General features: G+C 36.6%; 1 protein-coding gene across 9 annotated transcripts in view; it reads left to right on the plus strand.

Annotated features, from left to right (window-relative positions):
- The window catches only part of PCNX1 (pecanex 1), a 93,617-nt gene that overhangs the window by 18,877 nt on the left and 51,092 nt on the right, over positions 1–23,648 (plus strand). For 4 of the 9 annotated variants that reach the window (XM_064713722.1, XM_064713719.1, XM_064713721.1 and 1 more), the window contains exons 4-8: positions 2,352–2,397; positions 3,250–3,339; positions 4,985–6,685; positions 17,015–17,147; positions 21,625–21,809. In XM_064713722.1, coding sequence (XP_064569792.1) covers positions 2,352–2,397; positions 3,250–3,339; positions 4,985–6,685; positions 17,015–17,147; positions 21,625–21,809 — 2,155 coding nt within the window. The remainder of the gene's footprint in view (positions 1–2,351; positions 2,398–3,249; positions 3,340–4,984; positions 6,686–17,014; positions 17,148–21,624; positions 21,810–23,648) is intronic. The other 5 variants (XM_064713723.1, XM_064713724.1, XM_064713725.1 and 2 more) reach the window with 3 other exon arrangements.

A 23,648-nucleotide genomic window follows, 5' to 3' on the forward strand; every position in this document is an offset into this window, starting at 1 on the left:
GCTCGGAGTATGGTGAGCTAAGTACTAAGAACCCACTGTAGTGGGATTCCCTTGTCCCCTTGGGTAGCTCAAGCTGTATCTTCATGCTGATGTTCTAATTTTGTCTTCCTTCCCTACTTTTGTTTCTTCTACCATTTAAAGCTTAATCTGTAAATTTAAATGCTGTATTTGAGGAAGCTTATGTTATCTTAGAATATTTCCACTGCTGATTATCTCTTGCAATTGTGAATGGCTTTCTGCAGGTTATTTTTCCTGATAGGTCGGATTTGGGGCTCAAAAAAGTTAGTTTGCTAAAGCATAAAGAAAAATAAACTGCTAAAAATGGAAAGACTAAAACTGTTTAATTTTTGCATGTCCTCTGCAAAATCTTCACTTCCTTGATTGTTCAGCAGGGTTGTGAAGAAAGCAATAAATAGGGAGTCCTGCCAGATGGAAGTGCTGAAGAACGTGGCTTTATTACATTTTAATGTAACTTCATTATGCTCTAGTTGCCTTGAATTTCACTGGGGAAGTTAGTCTGTTTCCGTATTATGTCTACCAGGTTTATGTGTTCAAATTCCATAGTGTTGGATGTGCTGTTCCTTCTGTTTGGCTTGTGACATTTAGCTGGTTGTGGCTAGTTTTTATCAACCCTTCATGAGGACAAGTAGATGAACTGGTCAGGCTGTACAGTTATGTTGATAATGAACAATGCAGCATCCTGGGAAAGACACAGAACCTGTCTTCAAATGACATGGAAGTCCTCGGCTTGGTATTGCAATATCATGTTCTTCTAATTAGCTCTCTGAGCAAGCAGTAGATAGCAAAGTGCAGTGGTATGCTAATGCTGGTGTTTTATCTGAATCAAGCTCAGCTATGCAGCATAGATACTCTTAAGAGATTTTCCTTCAAGAGAGAAGGCATTTGCTGATGCAAAGGAATAAGAAGTGATAGTCCATGTAGGAAGATAGAAACATGATGCCCAGACTAGTTATTTGACTAGTCTTGGAAAAAAATATGTTCCAAACATATTTTAAAGCATGTTTTAATATTTTAATATTCATATTAAAGCATGTGAAGAAGTTCAAGCTACTATGAAAGAAAGTATAGTGTTTAGAATGTATTTGTTCTAAGAAAATTAGTATTCACTGGTCCTCTGTGATTGAATGTGGAGCATCTAAAGAGAGCATGAACAGTTAGCATCTGAGTTCTGTTCAGTTTTTCTGTATGAAATAGCTTTCCTGTGATGATGCATTTGTATTCAGTGACATATTATTGAATGGAAAACTGCTGAAACATGACAAAATGAGTTACTAAAAGTGTGTGTGACAATGTTGTGAAGCAAATGTATTAAACAAGCTCTTAGCTGCTTTTTCAGATTATACATAAAGCCATTGTTCTTCTGTGCTATGGCTGAATAGGATCTGCACGCATCTTCAGGTTACCTGAAAGTGCTGTGCTTACAGAAAATAACTAGTAGAATTTTGCTCTTTTCTCCAGAGTAATTTTAACTAGGCATTTTTGGAAAACAGCACCCCAGTAAGTATACATCCATCAGTCAAATGGCCATCCTATTTATGTATTATAGGTTCAGATTTTGCCTTTGAGTGCTCTTCCTCTGTTTTATTTCTGAGTGATTTAATTATCTGACACCTGCATTGTTGTATGCTCTTTGAAGTTGAGAGGTTGTATTGAAAATGTTAGTGAAGGTAAGACCAAATTCTCTTTAGCATTTCTGCAGAGTAATCTCCAATGGATTATAGGATATATTTAGAAAGGTAGATTGCAAACCTAAATGGTGAAATTTTTTGTATGAGCAGGTGCCATGCCTGGTGGTTTGCCATTGAATGTGAAATTAACTGGAAAAATATGTATCTTTTCACATGGGAGCAATTTTTGGATTTAGCTTGGTGTTTATTGTGAACTGATGAGTTTTATACTAAGATGGATAAGTTTTATACTAAGATTGTGTTTTCTTTAAGCATTTTAGACAACCAGAATCGTGGCATTAAATGTTAAGGTTTACGACAGCAATTATTACTGTAGCACTGCACTTGTGCTTTGTTGACACATTATGTTAGGAGAATTCTTAGGTTTGAAACTTTTTAAAATCAGCATAGTAAAGTCTCCATGAACACTGGCTTTTGAGTTGAATAGTGCTGTGATTTAGTTGGATGCTTAATTATATGACTTTTCATCTCTTTGTAGTGGAAACATAGTCAGAATTTTACGACACTGTGCTGCTGGATGCTTTTGTGGCTTTAAAAACCTCTCCTAGGTGTATAGGCAAATGCTTGTGTTGGACTAATAGGAAATAAAAATTGTTTATTTCCTGAAAGTGTACAGCTTTTTACATAATTTCCTGTTTCTAGGTTGGATCTGGGTTATCTCGTCTGGGAACAGCAGCAACCATCAAAGGTGAGATTTTTAGCTAGTTAAATTACCTTGCAGAAGCACTTCAAATCAGTATTGTTTACTGTGTTGTTTCCAAATACTGTCTGCCTTCTGTCTTGACATTTTTTCTTTTTTGAGTGAAACACAACATTTACTAGTTGGGGGAAGTCTTCTTTGGACATGCAAATGATATGACCAAAACATAAGGAGAGAATAATCTGGGGCCCATAATCTAATTCCCATGTAATGACAGCTTTTCCATTTGCCTATAAAATGCAGAGCCAAAGGTTTGGTTGGGGTAGACTTCTCTCTACTGTGTTGAGTTCAATGAAACCAATTATCCTTCTGGTACTGCATATCAATGACTTGATTACTTCTTTTTGTTGGACATTTAGCTGAAGTAATTTCCAGCCCTTGTGAACTCCTCTAAGATGAAAAGCTAACAATTTTGCATATTATGAGTACTTTCTTGTAAATATATCCAGCCAATAATAAGGCAAAAAAACCCAAAAAATTTGAATGCGAATTTTTGTCACCTTGATTTTGTTTTTCTCCTTACTTTTCTGACCATTAGAAGTATTTTCTTAGTCAACCCCTCCTTTTTTTATGGACAAACATGCATAAAGAAATATTCCCGTAGATGCACTTTGAAGGGAAAAAACCCAATCTTGATTGCTTTTGAGTTCTGTGGAAGATAATAGAAATAAAGTAGACAATACTCATATCTAAAAGAAATCTTGTGTTATTCTAATTTTGTAACTATTGTTACTTACCTAGATGAAGAAATACAAGCAACAGTCTTTCATGACAGTTGAGAATGTAGGTGTATGTGTTACTACTTTGAGCACTAGTACTCTTTTTTCTTAAAACTTGCAGGTGATACTGACACTGCCAAGACCTCTGATGATATCAGTTTGAGTCTTGGCCAGAGTTCTAGCCTATGTAAAGAAGGGAGTGAAGAACAAGGTAAAATTTCTTCTTCTCCATATTTAAACATGGTATTTTGTTACCAGAGACCCTTTGCTTAATATGCTAAATAAATTAATGCAGTTTACTGATACCCTTTCTTGGAGTCTGTTTTGAAGTTCCCTGTTTCCTTTCTTAATTACTTAAGCTTCTGAGAAGCATAATTTGAATGCTTATAACTTTATTTGACTATGTGTTCCTTCTTCTGAAATCTTCCAGCAGGTAGTATTTATTTACTGTCACCTTACTGCTGAAAGATAACTAACTTAGATTTCTTTGGACAATATCTCTTAGACTACAGGTGGCCTGTGCTTAATGGACTTCATTGTGGATTAATTTGCTTTCCTTATGAGTACAGACAAATGAAATTGTGGCGAGCTTTTCTATAAAGTAAATAACCCTATACAGACCTCTATGTTCTTAGACCTGTAGGCCGCTTCCAAGATGCAAGTTATCAGAGCTTGGTTAATTTAAAATTTTTTTTTCTAGTATGTAAGGAAACTGTTAGCTTGTGTTCTGAAACAAAACAAAACAATTTTTTGTTTAGCTTCGTTGTCCGGAAAAGACCTGGTCAGACCAAAACAGAGCATAAAACCAAAGGGAAATCTTTGTTTGCAGATTTTGCTGGTGATTAGGAGGAAATTAATTCTGAGAATACCACCTTTCATTTTTGCTAGTGTAATCGCTAGTGGGTGATTAGAACCATTAGATGGATGATTCAGTCATTACTGTGTGACTCAGTGCAAAAAGTGTGTTTGGAATGGAGCATCACAGGTGGCCATGCTGGTCACAATAGGCAGCAGGGTTCTGCAACTTTCAGCTGAGTAATGTAACTGTGAAGTCTCTTAAGTTACATGCATTCAGATATATTCTACAGGAATTTAACAACTGTGGAAACTTAACTTGGCCTCCAGATCTGCTAGTGACAGTAGCAAAAGGGAAAGTAGCCTGACTTTTAGTACTGCCTGCAGATGGGTAGTTTTACAGGAGACTGCTTGTGATGGGTAACAGGAATGATTGTTTTAACCAAGAGCTACCTGTAAATCTTCATGATTTGCTTTGACAGCAAAAGCACCTTTTTTTTTTGTAGAGGTAGTAAAACTCAATGCCTTCATAGGGAGTTTCATTATAGTACAAAAACACATGTGACAGTCATTGCATCATTGCTAACTGAACTTACTCGGTATCTAGTAGGAAAGGTGATTTTTGCTGGGTTTTTGGAGACTTCAGATTTAATAGGGTTTACTGTGTTTTCTTTAATAACTTTAGAGTTTGTTTAATGCATGTAGGAACAAAAAAGAAAGGCAGGGTACTCTTTTATAATTAAGAAACTTTGGAATATGTAAAAATATTAAATCTGAGACATATCCGCAATAGAGGAAGTTGGGAACTTGTCAGAATTGCCATGTCTTATCAGTTGCTAGGGATAAGCTGATATTGATGGTTTCTTTTTTTATTAAAAAAAGGCTTGTCAGATTTTTCCAAATGTTATAAAATATTTTTAAATAGCAATGTGACAAATTCATAGTACTTGCAGTTGGATTTTTCAGTTCATTTACTTTGTCTGATATAAACAGTTTCAAAGGAAGCTATATGACTTAAATGAGCATTCTAGATGACTGTTTTTAAATGTGTACTCAAACAGATTTGGCAACTGATCGGAAGCTTTTTCGTCTGGTGTCGAACGACTCATTTGTCTCCATCCAACCTTCATTGTCCTCTGGACAGGATTTGCCAAGGGACAGCGGTGACAAAGTGTGCCTCTCGAACAACCAGCTTGTGGACCAGTCTAAAAACGGTGCATGTGACGCAGAAGTAGCTTCGCTGGTAACTCTGCATTCTCACTCCTATAGGAAGGATCATAGACCTCGAGGTGTACCAAGGACTTCTAGCTCTGCTGTTGCTTTTCCAGATGCTTCACTAAATGACTTCCCCCTCTATCAGCAAAAACGAGGACTAGATCCTGTCAGTGAGTTAGAAGCTTCCAAACCCCCTTCTGGATCCCGAGAGTCTTTGGGTGAGAACTCTTGCATTTCAGGAGTTTTTCAATTAGATGACATTCTGAAAAGTAGCAGCCCTCAACCATTGTCTAAGAGTGGGAAGAGCAAATCATTGAAAGCAGACAAAAGTATGGACAGTCTGAGAAGCCTGAGTACTAGAAGCAGTGGTTCAACAGAAAGCTACTGCAGCGGGACTGATCGTGACACCAACAGTACCATCAGTAGCTATAAAAGTGAACATACTAGCTCAACACATATAGAAAGTGTATTGTCAGAGCACGAGGAGGAGTCTCCTAGAGAAGAGGAAAAGGATGGTAAGAAAAAAGACTGTGGTGTTGACTCAGAGGATGACAGTAGTGCTACTACTGACAAAAGGACTAGTAGCCAAAGGACTGCTGTGGAAGTGAGTCCTCTGGGTGCTGTTCAAGAGGTAAAGGGTTCTAATGCATCTGATGAGATGCACAGCCAGAAAGGTCTTGGTGCCTCTGCTTCAGAAGAGGCCAATAAGAACCCACATGCCAATGAATTGACTACACAAGCTGACAGGCCGCATGGGAAGGCTGCTGAACAAAGAGATGAGCAGAGTGAGAAACTAGCCGTGTTAGTAGATTCAAGAACTGCTAAAGAAACTAGTGGAAAACTAAAAGAAGGAGATGTCCGACCAAAATCTTCTAGTTTGATACATCGAACAGCCTCTAGCCACAAGTCGAGCCGGAGAAGGACAGGAAAAAAGCGGGCTAGTAGTTTTGATTCAAGTCGGCACAGGGAATATGTTTCCTTCCGAGGCGTATCTGGTACTAAACCTCACAGTGCTGTGTTTTGTCACGATGAGGACTCCAGTGATCAAAGTGACTTGAGCAGGACATCAAGCATGCAGTCAGCTCACCAGTTCAGCAGTGATAGCTCTTCCAGCACCACCTCCCATTCATGCCAGTCTCCTGATGGAAAATACAGTGCTTTAAAGACCAAATACGTTTCTAAAGACCGTGGGGGCGCAGACTCTGAAAATGCTCACAAAACCCACGTTAGCTCTGAAGGAATTAGCAAAAAAAGATCTACACGACGGACTTCTAGCACAAACAGTGCCAAGAATCGTGCCAGAGTGTTAAGCCTGGACAGTGGTACTGTAGCTTGTTTAAATGACCCAAATAGTTTAATGGCACCAGGTAACATAAAACAGTTAACCACTTCAAAATCTGATTTGGAAGCCAAAGAAGGAGAGGTGCTAGATGAGCTATCTCTGTTGGGAAGGGCTTCACACTTAGAGTCAGTCACTCGTTCTAGGAATAGCTTACCAAGCCAGGCTACATTTCCTGAAGGGGAAGAGCAAGAATCAGCAAGTGGAGGTAAGTAAATGACCTACCAGAAGTACCTTGTCATATTTTGTTAATGAATGACTTAAATTAAAACTACACTTAAGCATCTTCCCTGTTTCTCCACTCTTGCCCAGTAAAACTGATAAAGCGTTTCCTTCGCAATATCTTGAAAGATCTACTGAAATGGGTGTTGAACCCAAACAGGCTTTACAAAATCTATAAGTAGAGATGTTAGGGGTTTGTTACCATCAGTCCTCATTATTTAGAGCTGTGTCTTAAAGCTATTATTTGTGATCAAATCAAACCTGCTCCATTATATTGAGTAATACAAACGACTGCAGCCTCTCTGGCATGGCTTGAGGTGGTGTCAAGAAATAAAACCAATCCCAAACTCTTACCATGCTGCCTTTAATTGTGGATTCTTACAATGGGCTAGTTACTAAGTTGAATTCTCCTAGGGATTTAATTTTTGCTTAGCCTTGCCATTGCTGGCTAGACAGTCTAGTTTACTTTGGGTTTTTTTTGTCTTGATTATGTGAACACAGTAACCTTCCAATGCTGGAGAGGAATGTAGTTTCCTCTTATTTTCCCTAACTATTGTATTGTTGAGTGTAATGTGAACAATAAGCTACCCAGAGTAGCTGTTATTGATACAGATTAGTAGTGGCATTTAAAACAAAATTTGGAACTCTTAATGTCTTTTTTGTTTATTGCTTATTGTAATGTTTGTTTATTTTCTTGGTTAACTATATTTGCTGCCTTAACTGGAAGACTTTTTGTGTCAAGGTAGATAAGTGTCTTTAAAATACATTTTCAGGACAGTATAATTAATTAACTCAGTTATAATGTTAATTAACTCAGTCTGACTTCTGGAATTTTCAAAGGCCAATACCTACCAGCTAATCTGGATCTTTACATCTAGCTGGATAAACCCTTCATAAAATGCTATTTTATATCAAGACAAGTATTTTTAACAAACTATGGCAAATTTGACTGTTCCTATTATGTAGACTGCCTAAAAAAATATAGTGATTCATCTTAAAAAGGTTTCCAGCTCACAGTGAGATAGGATGTATAACCAATAGCGAGGTTTTCTTTTGGTTTTGTTTGGAGGTTTTGTGGAGTTGTTTTTGTGGTGTGCCTCCCAATATTAACAAAACAGCTATAAAAATAAGTACAGTTAATTTCTGGGGAGTAAAAGAAAGTATGCCACACTGAAGTTCAGCTGTGTATTGATTATTGATGAATTTTGACTGGTTTACAATTAGTTCAGACCTATTTATATGCCTTCACTTTAATGATGTATGCAGATTTGGGTTTTGGGTTTTTTAACTTTTTCTGTTATTCCTAGTAACAGATTTTTGCAGTAGCTTTAATAAAAGAGTCAAGGTTACTCTTCTGGTACTAACCTTAGAAGCTAAAAACTTGACCACATGATCTTCCTAAGGCCTTGTTAAAGTGAGAGCTCTCCATGTCTGCTGAGAGTAATGTGACTAATAAAAGGTCTCCCTTATGTATTTACCATTTACCATTTTGACTGTATGCTTTCCTTATTACAAAATTTGATTTCACTCTGTTTTGTGTTGTTTCTGCTTAAAGCTATTAAGATTCTCACTTTACGTGTAAAGGAGGATTAACATAACTTAAGTTTTAGACCATGTCAGACTTTGTACTTTGTATGTGCTTACTAATTGTCAGTAGGCTGAAAGAATTAATGTAAGACAGATGCTGAATATCGTGAAATACTTGAATTGCTCTTTTGAAAAAGTTTGTCTTCCCCGCCATTTCATTGAGTGAAATTTCAAAGTAATCTTAAAGGCACAAATCTATAGCAGCTTAAGTTGGAAAGGCTTGCTGTCGTTCTTGCTGGCCTGATCCATTTCCAGTTTTAAAATGACCATCATGTAAAATTTTGGTTGTTAGTATTTTTAATAAATGGCAAATATCCAAGCTGTACTTCTCAATGGATTGCAGGCTGTCTTTAAGAAGCAATCTGGAATTGAGTTCTCTGCATCTGCTGACGTGATATGGTTAATAATACTAGCTTTATATTGTTTCTTTCTACCTTCCATCCTATTGTTCTTCCTAAGAGAAAAGGAAGTATTTGCTTTATGATTGTAAGAAATTAATGTCATTCTGCCCCCCCCTTTTTTTTTTTGAAAGCAGAACAAATTTTTCTTTAGCACTGCTTAAACATTTACTCAGCCTTGTCTAGCAGCAAGGCAGTAATTACATTGCATTTATTTGTTCATGATCAATCTAATTCTTTCATAGTGTCCTTCTTTACTGGTTTTTCTCTTGTGTGCCTTTGTTGGATAGTTTTCCCCACAATTTGTGGCTTGTAATATAAGTTTTGTAACATCTGTATCTTTAATTGTGGACTTCTTCTTTAGGCTTACCCATGACTAATATTAATGAGAGAAAATGTTTTTATGTTTTTAATGTTTTTGTTTAGAATCAAAGTGCTTTATAGCCAGTATTTCTTACTACTGAGATGTATTCATCTTTTGGGAGGTTTTTAAAGACATACATGTGTAATATATGTACATCTCATGTGTATATATGTACAGCATTTTTTTTGAGAAAATTAAGAAATTATTTTATATACTTGTTACAAGTGAATTACAGAATCAACTTGGTTTGGATTTTCATAAGATCAGGGGATATTGATTTGGTGTGATTTTTTTAAGTAGTCTGGTCCAATCTCTTGCTGAAGGATTACTTTATAATTTTATATAAATATTTTTAAATGTCTGTGACTGCTTATGGTAACTTTCTGAAACAAATAATTAACAGATGCACACAGGATAACTGAAAGACTGATATTAGTACCACCTCCTTTTTTCCAGTCAGCATTCAGTTTCTGTTTTTCAAATATTATTTAAATCAATAATTATAACATCATTTTATCTTTCAGTCTTTAGAGACTAGATCTACATTCTTGTTCATGTAACTGCTAAAATGTGTATCTTAATGGATATGGTCTTTACTAATCTACTAAGCAGGATGTTGTACAAACTTGTACATATTTCACTTCTGCAGGTACAACTTAGTACTTTCATTTCTGTATTATTATGCCAGGAAGTGGTGAATGACTCACTTGCTGTGAGATAGTATGTGCATTTGAATAGAAATTGCAATTCATTAAAATGCAGAGAAACAGCATCTGGAAATTCTGAAATTATGTGTGTGTGGTGGATATATAATAAAAAAAAGGAAGACGTCTTATGGTAGTTGTTATCCTTGTTCAGCTGTTCAGACTCCAGAAGTAGCTGGTGAATTGATGAGTCGTGAGTTAGTTGCAGTTGCTCCACTGTATGGTGATATTCTGGAAATACCCTCTTTGCACTGTGCTGTGCCTGGTTTCTGTCAGATGTGTGCTGTTTCTGGATTGCTGTTTGTAACCATTTAAAGAACCACCATAATGCTGTATGTAACACAGTGATGTTTTGTAAAACTTGAGCTGGCCTGAAAAGTCAAGTGTTCTCTCCAGTTCTATATTAATTGTAAAAGATGTGCTCTTTAAGTTGCTGCTCTGTTTTACAGCTTGCTGCAATTTAAGGTTTATTTACTTTAAGTTCTTAAGATGCATACCCTTTTGTAAATAAAACTGCATGTAGTGTGATGCATTTTTCCTTCTGTACATTGCATAGCAATATTGAAGTAACAGCTCATACTGTTTTCTGTCTTTTGAGGTCTGCAGTACATCTCTACAGACAGGCAAAACAGGGCTTTGTGAATTTGGATTAGTCTTGTGTTTCATATGACGTATGGAAACCTGTTCACCTCTTCAGTCTGTGTTTGTACATATATGCTTAGTGTGTCTGCCTGCAGTTAAAAAGTGCAGTTCTCTGTTACTCAGCCAATGGTCACGGCAGCTGCTGGCAACATGTGACTTTTCCCTTCTATACTGATGTTGCACATGGTCTGTGTCATTGATTTGCCTGTTTTGCAGACCTGTTCCATGCTTCTGATGCCTTTAGTTTTTGCTACATTTTCCTGCAGATAGAATGAATATAATTACAGAAGATGGGGCTTCTGATCTTGTTTTCTGTGCGTCTGCCAGTTCATGCTCAAACTACTAAACCAAACAGTCCTGCATCAGAAACTGGAGTTTAGAAATCATAGAAACTGAAAAATGTGTAAAGTTCCTGTGATCAGGTTGTGTGTATGTTGGCTGTCTCTATTCGTGTATTCAGCAGAACCGTGCTGTAACTGGACCCAGGTAAGCAGATCAGCAGTAGAAAGGGCTCTCATCATAGAAGCATTTTACTGTATTGTCGCAGCTTTTGTGTGTGAGTTTTACTGAATTTCCTCTGATGTTGGATATCTTGTCATCTCAGTCGAGGTCAGATTGCTACCTTTAAGCACTAAAAGATGCTGGCAGTGTTAGAAATTATATATGAGGCTACTATAGAATTTCTGCAGTTCTGGAACTTACCAATGAAATAACACTTGAAATGCATCTTGCATCTATTAATTGTTAACCACTTCCTAGTAAAGCAGAATTTTAGTACATTTTGTGGAGACTCAATCCTGTGTTTTTTCCCATATGGATGATATGGGAAAAACATAGGCTTTCATTAGATGACTTTTGCTTGATTTGGGAAGAGTGGTTCCCTTTTGTTGACCTGTGTTGTTCATGTATTTGCTAAGTATTCATCTCAAACGGGAGTTGAATAGGAATTTTTGGAATTAGATAAAGTATCAGAAATCTATCAGTTGTGATAGAATTGCTCACATTGCTGCAAAATGTAGCTGTGAGATGAAACTCATTCATTTATTGAAGTTGGCCACTAATTAATGTTTGGAGTTTTAGTTAAGGCTATGGAATGCAAACATGACTTTCTGTGTATTGTGCTAGCATCGTATGCCACTTATGCTGGTAACACTGTGTTTTGAAGATGTACAGCATCTTTTCCTTTAGGTGAATAAATCTAAACACAAAGTCAGAACAAACTTTAATAAAGATTAATGTCAATTATGAACATTTGTCTGCTACATGAATATAATACTAGGTATTGATACCCAAACTCTGGGATATAGGGTCTGCATTGGGCAGGGGGTCAGATGGAGTTTACCTTTAGTTTTTTGACCTGAAGTACATCAGCATTATATTCAAGAGGTCTATGTGAGCAGCCCAGTGGTTTTAAAAGTGGAATCATTCAAGTAGGAAGTTCAATGAAGTAGGATAAGTAAGACTCCTAGTTTTATCTTTGGCCTTAGTATAAAAATTTTACTGGCAAGCTGGTCTGTAAAAATGTTTGGTTCAGAATTCAAACCAGATGATTTTATTGTCCTGCTTTGTTCCTTCCTTGATAGGGTTTTGCTTTTCAAGTTGTTGTAGTGACTGTTTTGACATAATTGTAAATATATCTTCAGGCTAGTTTCAGACTTATTTTTTTTCTTTTTTATCAATGAAACCACAAAATTGAAGTCCTGGGCTTTACTTTCTTTCCCGAATTGTGTGTTGTTTTCTTCTGCACTATTTTCTAGCAAAAGTTTGTAACTTGGAGATACCACGCTGTTCTTCATTGTTTCTCCTGTGCTGCACACATCTCTGTTCTTCAGAAATAGTCATTAGTGATATTTTTCATTAAATATCCACAGTAAGTTATAATACTCTGAGCCAATATTTTGATTTTTTTATTAGAGAAGTGTAAGTAATCCCTGCAGCTGTAGGTTTTATTAAGATGCATAATAACATGGTGATCAACAACTCCATACTGAAGATATGGACTGAACAGACTGCTTCTTTCTACTTGGGTATCTTTCGAGTATGGTTTTAATATAGTGGTAGGGCATGTGAAGATAAACTATAAATGCCTCAGCCATGAGGAGAACAGTAGTGCTAACCCATAAATGCACGTGAAGTACATCTCAGGTTTCAAACCTGAGATATAGATGCACAATAGAGGAGAACAGCATTTCAGCTGTTGGGTTTGGCAAAATACGTTCTGTCTTCAAAGAATTTTATTGCTTACTTGCATTTGCAGATTTCATTGCTTATGTGAGTACATGAGCCTTAAACTATTCATTCCAGCCCTTGCTGAGAACATGTAGGCTTAGTAATTAGTGATTGAAAATAGATCTGTTTCTCATTTGATAGCGTGAGAAAGGGCATGTCCAAACATCACTCAGGTTCTGTGTGTACCTTTAACCATGCTTAACCTGACTAATGTTCAAAACCATCTAGGCTTTAAGTGATGGGGAAGGGGTGTTGGGTTTTTTAGCTGTGGGGTTTTTTTTCCTTTTTTTCCTGAAAAGAGCGAGGGAGACTTTCTGCTGTGGTAGCTTTTTTCTTGCTGGCTTTCTAGTTAGAATGATTGCAATTTTTGTCCTAAGAACTTTATGGTTTTCCACATGGATACTTCACCCTTGTATTAGTTTCATACCACATCTTTCCAGGAATCTTCTTATGAAATTTTTTTCTATATTTCAGAATTTTATCTAGGGCACTGGGTTTAGCATTTTTTGTAGCAAAATAAAATGGTCTTATTGATGCAATAAAATTATGTCAGTTCTGCTTTTTCATGTTGTGCTTCTTAGGCTTCTCTCTTCTGAATTTTGGCTAAAAGCAGTGTTAGGTAGGTGCAGGGAGGTGTTGCAAATATTTTGGCTTGTTCTTATGTACATGTTCCTGTTCAAAGGAAAATATTTGTACTTTGTTTCTTACAGCTAGGTGTCTTATACAGCAGTTGGACAGTTGTAGAATAAAACTGAGTCTTCAGGTTCTGTTTAAAACTTAGTAAAACTGCAGAAGTAAGCATAAAAAGGTTCAATAAAAAGCATCTTTCCAAGTTTCTGATGACAAAATTTTATCCTCATGACATTTTAAGCCTGTAACTGTTTCCAGTCAGAAGTGTTAAACAAGTTAATTTTAATGCAACTGCATGCTAACAGATACTCATTATCAGATACAAGTGTCATCATTTCTTCTTTGAAAAGAGTTGTATTATATTTGGAAATAGGTATGTGAGGGGTTAAGTTTGCTACAAGGTTGTCACTAGGTCTCCACTTCTTATTTGATTGATCTCTGGGGTGTAGATTTATATTTTTAATTTGTGCACCTTGAACTTCAAACATGATTTTTGTGTTCTTGAGGGTAGATAGTGCTGGGGACTCATATTCAAATGACAGCATGCAGAGGAAATGCTTGAATTTCTTGATATTAAGTGCAGTGATTCCGCATAGAAGCACAGAATAAAAAACATAGAATAAAACAACATAGAACACCTTTTAACAAACATTCTGTAAGCTGAAAAACTTGTCTTCCTCTACTGATTAAACTGAAGTAGGCATGAACTTTAGAAGTATTACCTGTGTTATCTCTTCCTGTTACATCTAGATTTTGTACATTACTAGATGTTGGATATTACACTGGAGTCTAGGATAAGTTGTAAACAGTATTAGAGAAGTGTATGTGACATCATAAATATTAAAGCTTATTTGTGTTGAAATGTGATAGAAGTCCTCTCATATCATGGTAGAGGGTAAGTTAGGAACTTTGTCTTCCTACTGGTGAACTCACAAGCAGTTGCCCTCCTCCTTCTCATTAAAGGCAAGTAGAAACACAAATAATACAAATTAACATAAAGAGCTTTCCATAATGGTATGTTTACATTTTTAATTGTATGTCTTCTGTGAAATTATATTAAAACCAAAAGCTGACTGAAAAGTCTTGGGGAAAACTGAGCAAACCTGGGGGGCCAATACAATAAACAAAACCAAACCACAGCCCCTCTGGTTTTCCTTTTCAACCAAAAGCAAACTTTGAGCAGTTTAGCTTTCTACACTTTATACTAATCCTTTCTGCTCAGCTAGCCTTTTTTTTAAACTTCTTTGGTCATGTTTTCTACATGCAGCTTCTTGCAGTGTTGTGTAATGTTAGCAGACTTGAGCTTGTTGGTCTGAACAGCCCTGCAGTCTTTTCAAAAGAACTTGTAAACTTGTGTAGTGACCCTGAATGGCACCACCTGCATTCAGGAAGAATGTGTATAAAATATGTGCATTGAACAGAAGTTTCAAGATGATAAATCAAGAATCTCGTGGTAAAACAGGTAGAAAGCTACACCAAAATCTACTTTGACTTTTAAAACCTAAAATGAAACAATAAATGGTTAGAAAATGCCAAAGCTGTTTGCCTCTGCAACTTGGAATTGAATCCCCTACTATATATTAGGGGTTTTTTTTAATTTTCTTTTATTCTTATCTTCAAGCGTGTTTGTATAGCTGGTTTTCTCACTGGACACTGCCTCACTTAGTTCTTGAGACTTGCTTTAGTGTTAAATTGGAGCTATATAGGGAGGACCTATCGTGTTTTCATAATCTCTGTTTCAGCTATTGCAGAATGCTGACAGATATCTGTCAGTGTTAAGTGTGCTACCTTAAAGAATTGCACTTGAATGCTGCTTTTGCTAAGTAGTTACAAGTAGTAATTAAGATACGATGCTGATGTTTACCATCTTAATGGCAATTCACATATTTACATTTCAGTTAAGAGTAGTCACTGTTCCCTTATTTTGTGGTGCTTAACTGTGGTCTGATTACCAGAATTGCTTTTGCATCTGAACTCAGTGGAAACTATGTTGTAAATATGAATTTTTTATGTTGATGTGTATCCTAGAAAAAATGAGCTGTATAAATTGTAATACAAAATTAATGGGTGGTTTTGACCTTGTGTGTGAGGATTCAGTCTGTCTTGTTTAGTGTGGTTTACTTGCTTTGTACTTCAAGTGTGAGAGCTGCAAAGAAATGCTTAAAGAAATTAGGCAGTGTATTAAAATAAAGCTGTGTATTGAACTACACAAGAAACTTCTTGCTGAAATACCCTAAAGAGGTAGTATGAACTATTGATGCTTAGAATTGTAAAAACACTTGTGGAGGAATGAGGAGAGAATGAGCAAACCCCTGTTTTTTCTGAAAGTACAGAAAGCGTTGAATGTTGGTGTTAAAGTAAATCTCTTTATGTAGCTTCTTTTGTTTTAAAGCAAGCTATAAATTGAAGTTTCAGACAGAGAATTCATTTGATTACCTGGGGTTCGTGTGTGAATTAAACTCTTGTTTCAGCCTTTATTACTTGAGCTATGGCAGTAACACACAGCAGTAGTAGGTTGCTATAGGTTGTTGTTCCCTGTAGACCAGCATTAGAGTCTTTGCTGGTAAGTGTTGAAAGCTTAATGGCAGTAGTGTTGTAACTTGAAGTGTGCTCAAGTGCATACGGGCTGCTCTGCCTGTAGTATTCCTGCCATTGCTCTGTGGGGTTTTTTGGGTTTTTTTCATAGGGGGGAGAGGTGGTGTTTGTTTTTTCTTTGTTTGACACATTCTTGGTTTTCTAACTCTAGTAACAGGCTTCTTGGCCACCAAGTTGTGACTTCCCTGTCAAGATTGTCATTTTCTTCTTGCACTGACATCATGTCAATTTTTTTTTTTCTCTTCCACTTGCCTGCCAAACCCTATTTTCTCTGCTGCCCATTCATTTGAGCTCTTTAGTGCTCTGCATTCAAATTGACTAGGAGCTTCCTTGGCTCAGGAGGAAGACTTCTCAGATTGTAGACACACCATGAAGCAGTCCAAATCTGAAATTGTTCAGATTGTAGAGCTTAAGGAGCACAGGTGTTTTCTGGGGGATAACATGTGGATAAATATTTTAATCCCTTGAGTACATACAAACTGTTTCTTACAATGTTGCTTTATAAATTTGAACCAAACCTTTTGTTTGGGGACCTGAAATAACAAAACCATTAGTCCTTAAAAATAAGTTATTCTCTTACTTATTCTCAACCTCCTGCCTCTGTAATTTATATTGTAATGAGCACAGAAGGAGCAACATGTATCCCTTGATGCTTATGAGAAAAAAAAGGTACTCATTTTGTCCCCTGGAAGAGTTGTGATGAGGTTGATCTCAACCCTGCCTATTTGGCAGAAGTTGAAACATTGGGAAGATTATGGTGAGAAGTGGTAGACAACTTTGCTAGGTAGTTCTTCAGGCTTCTCCTTTAATGATCTGTTCAGTGAGATAAATGGGGAGATCTGGCATCTCTTCCTGCCATGCATGAACGGCAAAGATCTGGGATATCCAACCTCTTTTGCAACCTAGCTGTTTGGATCTGGGGTTTAAAAAAACATAAGCTGTATATTCAGGAACACTCCCCCAACCCCCCAGGTCTTTGCTAATAACTGTGTGTTGTGATCCTGTCTCAAGGCAGCTTGTTTGAACAGTTAGGACATAAGCTACTTGTGTTGTTGTGAGTCAAGTTCGTTAACTTGGGGAGGGTCAGAGGGAAGAAAGGAGTCTTAAGTTGCTGTTGACGTACCTAGGATGGGTTCGTATTTGACCTAAAGTCTGTCTTGATGCAGCAGCACAAGCCAGCGAGGAGACTGTCACATTTCGCCGTGAACGCAGCACATTTAGGCGTCAGGCAGTACGACGCCGGCACAATGCAGGGAGTAACCCTACCCCTCCTACATTGCTCATCGGATCACCCCTCAGGTAGGGTATCTAAATGTTCCACCATATTTAGCATGCATGCAGCAGACCACTTCCCCACACCCACCAGTGTTGCCAGAAAAGCACTTTTTACTTCCTTCCCCACCATAACCTCCTTGAGCTGTCACTGCATGTCACTGTGGGCTTGTTGAATTGTGCATGTGTATGTGGCACTATTTTAAAAATGGTCAGGATAGTCAGTCTCTAACATGTTATAGCTGTTTTCAGATTGATATAAAAATTAACTAATGCTAACAAACTTAGCCTCAGTGGTTTTAATCAAAAAACTTTTGAAACTTTTAGAAAACTTGTACTTTGAATCAAGAAGAGAAACCCAAGAAAATAGTATCAGCACTCCCCATTTTGGTTTTCATCTCTTGAATAATGTAGGCATTAGGGACTAGTACTGTGATCACTTTTCACGTTTGTAGATTGTGAGAGATACGCAAAATGACAGAACTTTTATAAAGAGCTAAATACATACTCCAAAAGAGACTCCAAATCTAAAATACAGGTAAACTTTTATGAAGATCTTGCATCTTTTTGCAGCAAAAGAGGAGTATTGAAGTGAATAGAATGCCCAGTATTGCTTAGTGTGAAATCTAATTGTGTGGCACTTTGCGTGCCTTAGCAGTGTTTAAAATGTACTGTGTACATGTGTCTGAGGAGTCCCCCAGCCTTTACTGGCCCCTGTGTTTACAAGGCTGAGCCTAGTGATTTGTTGCATACAGCAGCTCTGTTTGATCAGTCAGCCTGAACAGTAGAAACAGCAGCCACAATAAGTTTTTAAACATGTATTTTAAGTCTTTCAATTTCTTGGTTGCTTATGGAATTGGAGAATCTGGTGAGGAGAACGTGGCCTATAGAAGAAGGAACAGTCCCCTATAAGTATTAAAGTAATTCTTCCTTTAGTTACATGATAAATATGTAGGAGTAATTGTGTATTTTATATATTCTTAATGATCTTCCTTCGTATGCTAAACTGTTGTGTTTTGAGAATATTTATGTACTAGGAAAACCTGTAGAAATGGAACAAATAAAAAGAAAGTACCTTACAATAGAGGGTGACAGAGGAATTGTGCCATCTTTGTCACGCCACTAAAATATTTGAGGACTACTTTTGCAAATTTTTCTTAGGCAGGGGGAGTGTAAGAATGGTACCTAAAAGTCTAATGGATGAAGGATTGACTTCTGTCATATCAAGGACTGAAACTAGTTAGCTGTGGTTTTAGTGGCTAGTGCAATATGAAGTAGTAATCATATGATTTTAGATTTTTCTTTGTTAGGCTTTTGGTCTTGCTGAATGTAGGGTGTTCAACTTCAAGCTAGTGATTTACTTCATAGTGAAGGATGATAAAACTTTGTCTTCTTTCGGATCACTTTTGCCTTATCTGATTGCTTTCACTTGCCTCTGAGTTTGTTTTCCTTTTTTTTTTTTTTAAAGGAGGGTAGTGCAGCTTTGTGTATTGCAGCATAAGAGGCCGTGCAGACTAATGAAAGCTCCTTAACTGTGTATTAGTTAGAAAACAATGTTTTCTTTCTTGTAGGTATAGACTAAGGAAAAGACTGTTTTAAACTGTGGTTGACAGCGGCCTTATTTCCACATGCTAGTGCAGTCATTAAGGTTCCCATGGCTTAAGCTTGACTTCAGTGGGAGACTGTGAAGTAACTTTGTGAACTTTGTGAATCATGAATTTCACGTTGTGAAGTGGGAGTATCTCTTTAATCGGACAAGATGTTCAAGGGTAAAAAAGCAGATTAAACGTTCTAGCCTTGTATTTCCTCTAGGCTTCTTCATTATCTAAATTTGTTCTATTTTAAATTAAAAGCCACCCAACACTGCTCACTGTACTTTCTCTAACATAATGACATACATTATCAAAAATGCTTTATAATATAAACATAGTCAGAATTGAATACTTATTGAGGGTAATTTACTCAAAGTACTTTTCATGATGCTAAATGACTGTCACTTGGAGTGGAGTTAAATTGCTAACCAAACACCAAAGTGCTTTTATATTTGTTTGACACAAATTCCATTTGAGCTGTCAACTGTGCAATGTATCTGAAAAAAAAAAAGTATTAATGTTCTAATTTCTAGGTGAACAGTCTAAAAATACCCTTTCCTTTACATGGGTAGCTTAATTTTAGTAAATTCTGTGTTACTGGAAAGAGGAAACCCGTAAGAAATATTTAATTACATCACCCCTAAGGAGCAAATGTGAAGAAATATAGAGACATTTTTAGGCAGTTACCACTTAGAAGTCTTCAAAATGTCGCTGCAATTGTAGTGACATCACACCTGTATGCTGTTGGTGAGCTGCCCCAGTCTAGTTTCTGATACTGCTAATCCATAACTTCAGATATTAAACTTATATGAGTATTAGATTTACTAATCTTTTGTTTCCCTGATGTTATGTGTTGCTTATTCTTGCCAGCAGAACTTTAATCTTCTTACTCTGTCATAAAATTGGATGTTGGGGGAATGTTTCCTAGGACCTGTTGAGTTAAACCTGATTTCTTTTTTAATTTCCTGTCCATGACTGCCATTACTTTTCACTTCCTCTGTGAAATATTTAGTAAAAGAGACAATGGCATTATGTATGCGTGTCTTTGGCAACGGTAGACAAGTTAAACCTGGTCTAGTAAATTCTGTTGGTTGGGTACTAAATTAGACACAAGATTATTTTGCCTAGTAACCTAAAAAAACAAAGCCTAAATGCACCATAAAACACCATCCACCACTGCTTTTGTCCTGTCTAAATGTCAGTAGTGTTTTGGGCACTTCAAAAATAAGTGTTCATTGGTGTCCCATGTCAATGGTGTATGCATGTGTAAGTGACTGTATGAAGCAGAATTTTACTCTTGTAATAATCAGGGAGAGAATAAGCAGTTTTGCTTTTGCAGTTGGTTGACATCGATACTTTGATGGGATTTTTTAATTGTGACAGATGTGGATAACTATTCAAAGGGCAGTTGTGTACATATCTCATGAGATGTGTACCTGCTGTTTATGGGAAAGCAGTGTTGCTTAGCATCAGTTTGGTGTTGCTTAAGGAAGGCAGTGAAAGTTGGCACATCCGTGAACTTCCTTAGGGCTTCTGTTGCAGCACAGCTCACTGAAAGCCTTGTGTACTGCAGCAAAACACTGAATTTAAATTTTAGGTTGAAATGTTAGAACACAGTAAATAATGAGTTGCAGTTCTTCCTGAGCTGTGTGCATGTCTGCATTATTTTGCATGAGCTTTTCTTAACACCTATTCTTATATCCATATTTTGTTTTCCAGTGATGCTCTAACAAAAGAACTGAAAAGTAGATGATGTAGAAAATACTGTTAAAAGCAAGTACATCAGATATAACCCTTCAACTCTTAGTAAGAGCTTGTTTTTTTTAGTTGCCTCATTTGCCAACTCTAGCATCATGCTGTAAATAGTGCTAAAACCAACAGGTGATAATATATGTTTTTCAAAAGAGAGTGTTTAAGCTGTTTTCCAGTCTTTAAAATACAAAATCTGAGATAATGCCTCAGCTAATGTAACTTCTTTAAATCCACAAAATGAAGGATAATAAAACCAGTGCTTTTGCAAAGATGGTGTGGTATCAACTGTAAACATAATGTACTCTGACACTTTCATACCTGATATTATACAAGCTATTAAAACAATCTGACTTTTGTCAATTGTTTTATAAAGTTAATTTTGCAATTGAAGTCTGTGAAGAGGAGAATTAACATTTTTAAACATTGTCTGATCATGGCTATGAGGAATGTACAAATTTCTCTGAAAGCCAAGTTGACTTTTAAAACCTTTGTTTTGGTGAGTAATAAAGCTTTTGCTGTAACTTCAAAATAACTTCAAAATCAACTTTAGTTTTGCCAATTAATAACTTTATATACAGAGTCTTAATATGTTCAAAATAATTCTGAATCCAAACATATTACTTCAGTTATTTACAAGATCTGTGTTATCCTGTGGCTATTAACAAAGCTTAAAGACATTTTCTAGTTAGTGTGAATTAATAAGAAAGGTAATATGACTAAGAAAAAAGCCCTAAACAACTGATCAGGTCATACTTGAATAAGCAAAAAATGACTGTGAGAAGACTGGAATAGTCAGTAGTAAATATAGGTGATACCTCAGGTTAGCCTGTAGTTAAACTAACTGGCAGTAGTTTGCTTTTGCACCCACAAATTAAGACACAGAAGAATATACCTCTTTGGTAACTTGGGGAAATCTCAGAAAGCAATACTACTTCTAAGAAGTTGACAGGAGCACTATCTCTAGATTACTGCCTCAGCTAGGGCCTGATTACTCTGTTACACAGAATGTAGGCGTTATTTTAATCCTAACTGTTGACTGCTTAATGCTACTATTTAAAAAGAAGTTTTCCTCTTTAAACTGAAACATCTTGTTTTGCTTCACTTCTGGCTCTTTTGCACTTCTTCCTGGTAATGTGTCCCCAATGCGTGTTTTCTCGTAGCCTTCAAGATGGTCAGCAAGGCCAGCAGTGCTGCTCCCAGGTCAGAGTGCAGTCCTGCCCCCCTTCCCAGGCAGCTGTGCCCGGCGCTAGCGCCTCCTTGCTGGTGAGAAATGGGAGTGTCCACTTAGAAGCATCACATGCCACTGCATCTGCTGTAGGCGGTAGCAGTTTGCACGATGAACTTGGTATGCAGGCCTTATGTAACTTGGTGACATGGAAGTGTTAATACAGCAGATTTATTGGTAATAATGCGCTGAAAACCAGCTAATCTGAGTATTGTTTCTGAATCTTATAGGTGTGTTTCTAGGAGGAACTAAGAGCTATTTTGCTTCATTGAGCTATATTGAGCTATATTGCTCAATCACCTTTCCAGGCAGTTTCTCTAACAAATGTGGGATAAGAAATAAGGAGTCATAGATACAAGTAATGATGGTGTGAGAGCTTTCTTGATTTGAACAATGTTACACAAGTAATAAATCTTTCCTATGGTCCTGCAGGCAGTTGAGCAGAGATGGTGACTTTGGGGATCTTCTGGTTCCTGAAAAAAACCAACTTGTTATTGCTCCCAAGAATTCTTGATCTTACCTTTTTTAGATAAGATGTTTAGCTGCTGTTCAAAAAAAGAAATACTTATGTAAATGAATGCTTTGTTTTGAATGTACACCTTAATTTAGGAGCTTGGTATTGGAAGTAAATCTGGACTCTTTTGTATATCAAATGTCATCATTTTATGAAGCTTTATAGTGTCTTCTTAGTTCTTCATGGTCCATTTTATGTGGTATTCTTGATTATTGACTTCTTAATTAACTTCTGTACAGCTAATAAAATTGCTAGGAAGAAGTTAAGACAGCCTTAATAAATGACTGATCTGCCAGATAGTGCAGGGGCCAGTTTGGAAAAATTCCTGGCAGGGATCTTTGCACCTATCTATAAATGGCCAGAATTACTTATGACTTCATCATTAATACCTAACTCTTCTTTGAATTATTAAAATGGGCATCTTGGGCACTGACAATTATTAGTGATGGAATTTTGAGCAACTGTCAGTTCTAATACCCTAAAAGTACAGGTTTGATCAGAACACTGACCAAACGTGTGTTTCAGACCTTTGTGTAATCCAGGACTAAAAGATAAGTGAGTTGTCTCTTGCCCCACTAGAGGGGAAGACTCCATGAATTGAGAGTCTGTGGTAACCCTTAAAATGTGAGTTTGACTGAGTCTTCATTCTTCTGCATGATCTAGTGCAGGAAAAATGGAATATAAGCAAAACTGAAAGCCACCTTTACCTACTCTGAGATGTTTGATAAGACTTAACTACAAATGTAATAAATACACATGATCTAGTTATCTAATAATTTTTGGTGAAGATTCTGTTGTTTTACTGTTTTTTAGATAGAAGTGTTATTGTTTCAGTCTCAGTGCTTGTGTCTCTCAGCTATGAAAGCTTGTTACATGAAGCCCATTTTTTAATTTAATTTGGACTCTTATTTCATATTTGAAATATAACTCTGAAATTGTTATACTGGTTATTTCTGTCCAAGTGTAATGTTGAGCTGTATTCTTGAGGCCACCATTATTTATTTGAAGGATTTGGTTCCTCTTACCCAAAACAATACAGTTGAGTTCTGTAGAATTTGTCATTTAATATGCAATCTAGGTCTATGTTATTTAGGAGATTTGTATTATTTGCTCTTTCAGAAATCAAAGTAGATCATATATAAAATTCAGCGTGGCATTTAGGCTCTGTAAAAAGGCATATTTGTTGTATTTTTTGTGCCTTGGAGTCTTCAGAAATTAATGAGATTCAATTCTTCTGAAACTTTACCTGTACTTTGCTTATATGGGACATCACATTCTCTTTGTGAGGCACAAAACTTCTGGGATCTGCTAGATAGGAATCTGATGTATAACAGGGATTTGTTTCCTGTTTTGAGACTCTGAGCATCTAGTTTAGAATCCTTTGAGAGAAAGGAGCTATTATAGGCAGGATCTTCTTGTGTTATTTTAGGAAAATAAAATTTTCT

This window comes from Zonotrichia leucophrys, chromosome 5 (genome assembly GCF_028769735.1).
Source record: "Zonotrichia leucophrys gambelii isolate GWCS_2022_RI chromosome 5, RI_Zleu_2.0, whole genome shotgun sequence".
Lineage (NCBI taxonomy): Eukaryota > Metazoa > Chordata > Aves > Passeriformes > Passerellidae > Zonotrichia > Zonotrichia leucophrys.